This window comes from Mizuhopecten yessoensis, unplaced genomic scaffold, assembly GCF_002113885.1.
Source record: "Mizuhopecten yessoensis strain PY_sf001 unplaced genomic scaffold, ASM211388v2 scaffold11133, whole genome shotgun sequence".
Lineage (NCBI taxonomy): Eukaryota > Metazoa > Mollusca > Bivalvia > Pectinida > Pectinidae > Mizuhopecten > Mizuhopecten yessoensis.
In genome coordinates, this window is record NW_018408896.1 from 1,625,353 (window position 1) to 1,630,004 (window position 4,652).

The 4,652-nt window shown below is 35.6% G+C and overlaps 1 protein-coding gene across 1 annotated transcript in view; it reads right to left on the reverse strand.

Annotated features, from left to right (window-relative positions):
- LOC110466395 overlaps nucleotides 1-581 on the reverse strand; it is a 30,205-nt gene extending 29,624 nt beyond the window's left edge. The window contains exon 1 of the mRNA XM_021522848.1: nucleotides 353-581. Within this exon, the coding sequence (XP_021378523.1) occupies nucleotides 353-356 (4 nt within the window). The 5' untranslated portion in view covers nucleotides 357-581. The remainder of the gene's footprint in view (nucleotides 1-352) is intronic.
- Nucleotides 582-4,652: the final 4,071 nt, after the last annotated feature.

The following is a 4,652-nucleotide window of genomic DNA, read 5'->3' on the forward strand; positions in this document are numbered from 1 at the left end:
CTGTGATAACATCGGTCTTGACATAACACCTGTGATAACACCGGTCTTGACATAACACCTGTGATAACACCGGTCTTGACATAACACCTGTGATAACATCAGTCTTGTCATAACACCTGTGATAACATCGGTCTTGACATAACACCCGTGATAACACCGGTCTTGAACATGACCGTCATACCATAGTGACAGTATACGTAAACATAAACATATTACCTATACTGTAGTTGTTTACCTTGATATTTACCTGATCCTTACCCCTTATTTGTTCGCAGGTAGCAGTAGTTAAATAATACGTCACATCGATATCACTATCATAATAATAAGAAATGTTGTACAATAATTTACATACCCATAACATTCTGTAGGCGTCATGTCCACAAACCCATGTTCTGTACACATCCAAGCATCTGTCTGACACAGCCGTGTTTACTACCAGAACTGTTTACGCTACAAGATTATCACTACCCGTGTATACAGACAATATGTCATCTCGTGTCATCAGCCGAGAAAGTAGTAACTCGAAACTCAATACAAATTATATTCCTACTGTTGATTAGATCAAAAAGCATTAAGTCCAGATCAAATGGTTCGTATTTTACCACAAAGACAAGACACACATGAACTGTATATGTCTGGGTATAATCGCGAGGTGTATAGATCTATACAGGTAGTTTACCTGTTAATTGCCATTCGTTTCGGGTCACACACCCCACTAGTTCCGTTCAGCTGATTAGCTGCTGACAATTCCTTACACAATCAAACCTTCCCACATGTACACACAACTGTATATGAAGCTCTTGAGCACGCCGATCAACATACGTGATGGCGTCTTCCGTTTGTGAAGTAACAGATCACAACGCAGTATTACAATTTGTTCAGTGATTTGTAATCTTGAAAATAATTATAATTTCAAAATCAATAATTAATTTCCTTAATAGGTTATTTCTCATGTAGTTCAAGCGAACTGGTTTTGTAGTCATTACCGACTCAGTTACGTTTTGATAATTAAAAATGTATTAAAAAATTACAATAACGTCAAAACAATATCCAATTACAATCATCAAAAATGAAACAAAAATAAATAATAGCAAGAACTAGACCAAGAGCAATAGTTAGAAGATTGATATCATCCCGAATATAAGATCACATTTATTTTTTTACCGTTGTTTGCAATGTTCTATTGCTCACGCATCATATGCCAATTGTTTCTTTCCATCCGAAAATGTTTGAAAAATATTTTAACAAAAAAAATCAACAAATATAACTTTAAAAAAATGCAGTTAAACAAAATATGGAACATCGGACGCGCCGGAACAGAAGCGCGTGACGATCTCAAATCACAGGTACTATAGCCTCTTCTGTCAATGCACCCATACTGTATTGACAGGCGAGGCTAGACACTGTACCTGTGCTCAAATAAGCACTCAAAAGTGATGCACCGCAGCTAGTTCGCTTATATTTTGCATTTTGCACACCAGTGTTTCTTCAAAACCAAAACGACAAAAACTATTAGCTGCACTTTTCAACAGGAAATAAATACTCATGCATGTACTTTAACGACTCCTCAGTATCGTATGGACACAGACACAGACAAGATATTTTTGGATGACTTCCCAAGTTTATCTCTAACCGTTTTGTATTTTTTAATTCACATACAAACAAAATCATTGCTAGATGGGGTTCAATGGGGACTTTTTGTGATTACATTTATAACTACTTTAGGGATGTTTACTTTAAATAAGTTATTTTCATTATTTATATAACGCGTAACTGAAAGTATACACAAATACAAATATTTGATTTTTTTCCGATTATCGATATACATATGACAATATGTAATCCGAGGAACTTTTCAAATAACTTATTGACATCAGGACACATATATCGTTCGTTTGGTGTCATATAATATTTGTAATCTATTCTGATGTAAATATGGAGCTAAATACCGTACGGGATCTGTGGTAATGTACAGTGACAGCGCTAAGAGAACAAGTATTGGTAAATCCTATATGTTGACCCTAAGACACGAGAGCACTCAATACCCAACTATTGTGATCGCAAATAAATAGTCGATCGTAACTAGTAAATAAAGAAACTCAATTGATATAAGGGACCGATTGTATACAAAGCCTGGTAAGTTTAATGATAATTTAACACAACTTTTAATACATTCAAAAATAAGGATATTTAAAATTAAAATTAATTGTGTAGGGATTCAGCATGTCTTTTAACGGCAAAAAATTCTCATATATTCGAAAATTTTAAGGTATTCTGCAAAAAGAGGATTTGAAAATGTGCGATAACGACTCGGTAAGCTAACTAAACCTGGAACACCGAGCCCTGATCACGCCTCGGTGAACCTGAACGGGGCAATGGTAACATAACGTTTTGATATAACGTAGGCTATACAAATGTGACTGTATAGTTAGTTATATTTCTAAGTATTTAATCAGTTCTGAATGGACATCCAATGTTTCTGTTTTATTTAATACGATGATGTCACACGCGTCTTCTATATGTGGACTCAGCCGGAACGATCGTTTACGATTTATATCTATACAGTTTAACCCTAATTTGTGAATTAGTTCAGAGCAAAAAGAATTCGTTCAGTCTTACTGTTGCTCATGTTAATAGAAAGAAATCCATATAACATACAGTATTATACAGACTAAGTGCGAGTTCCAGAATATAATTATGTATTTTATTTTTTTTCTCTCACATACACACATAAATAAATAATGAAATAAACGTTCATTCGGATTAAAAAAATCAATATTATTATTTTAAATTTCTGTTAACAGGTGCGACACAATTTACCCCTTCCCCACCCCATATCATAGAAATTTTCATAAAACCAAACCTTAACTGAACTCGATACTCGCATTGTAAATTAGGATATTACAAATACTTTCAGTGCATACCAAGAGGCCCATTGGGCATGTGTCATTCGGTTGTTTCTTTTACCTATTTGAATTAGACATGAATTTTCTACTAACTTCGGACCATTATGGCACTACCAGATTTCTTCTTACCAAAACTATCAAAATAACAACAGTTGTTAGAAGCTGTGGCAGAAACATTTAGAACACGTTTGGTTTGATTGATCTGTTGCAATTAAGAATCGGTCGAAACCCGCTTCAGCCAATCAGAGGACAGTGAAGCCATTTTGGGTCTATTCGGTATCTCATAAGCAGAAGACAACCTTTGATTCTTTTGGAGGCTCCATGTTAGTAGCTAACAGTACATACAGCGGGATACAGCAGGTCTGAAACAACACGGAAGGACTTCAAAATTGGTATGATGGAAATCAAGAAGAAGAAAACCCACTCAGTCAACCAGGAGCAAAGGCGCAGATATCGGATTTCAAAACAGCTTGTAAGATCATTATATGATGAGAAAAAGATCACAATCTTCCTTTATGAAACGTTTAATTCTCTGGTTCTTATGATGCGTCGTGCGAAACAGGGTTACAATGCGTTTCATGAAATTGTTGACGGACAACGGGAAACAGATGACGCGGTTTGGCATAAACTTACCTCTGTGGGCCCGACCAGTTTAGCTTACAGCACATTGGATTATGAAGTAAAGGAGACAGGGCCTTGCATATCTAATAATCGCGGAGTTTCCTTAATTTTGCAAGTTGAATAAATATCGCCATATTCTTTTATAATATAAACATCTATTAGTCATAACAATTTTATTCATACATATTTGATGTAGAAAGTCTCCACAAATACGACGTAGATATCGGTAAACAAAATATGGACATTTGAGCATAAGATGAAATTGACCTAAAATATCGTTTATTTCTATAATTCCCAATACCTCGTATCCTGTCTATAGTTGGATAACATCATTTGTCAATATTTAAATACTGATGAAACAATCGATTTTGTGTGTGTTTCCCTTGAGATAATCTCTCGCTGTTGGCTTACTCAAATAACACTGTGAATCAAATCATATATAAATATCTCCTTATCTACAGCGTTATCTTTCTCCCAAATAAACTTTAAGTCTATTTTGTGCACTGTTCAATTCATCATCCACTGATCGATTTCCTTATCTTAAACAAATGTTTAATCTGCATTTTCCTTAAAATCGTTATTGGGTTGCTCCTCTGAACTAATAATATTACAATGTATATATTTTTCGTGCTCCATTTGACTCTTATAAAAGGTTTATATGAACGTGCTGAACACCCGGAGCTATAGGAAACCCAATATCAACACCAAGCACTGGCAATGGTATTTCAAAATTAAAACAAGCCATTCGGATTGATATGTTTGGCCCGTGCCCCGCTTTGACCATCAATGCATCTATGGAGGGTAAGCTGTATCCAGCATTTCATGCTAGGGTTGAGATGTACTACCTAAGATGCATCTATAGTCCAAGTTTGTTTGGTCTAGCACTTATACTTTCAGTGAAACTAACTTAAACGCAAAAACTTAATGTTGACGCCGCCGTCGCCGGAAACGCAACATCTTAGTCTCGCTTCCGGTAACTTCGTGGCGGCGAGACAACACTTCCAATTTCATACATTTAACATCAAGAAAAGAACTGTTCTTCCCATCTTTACTCAACGATATTTTGCTGTGTTCTAATATTCAAGTGATATTCAAAAGGACCTTCCCGACTACTCACCCCCCCCC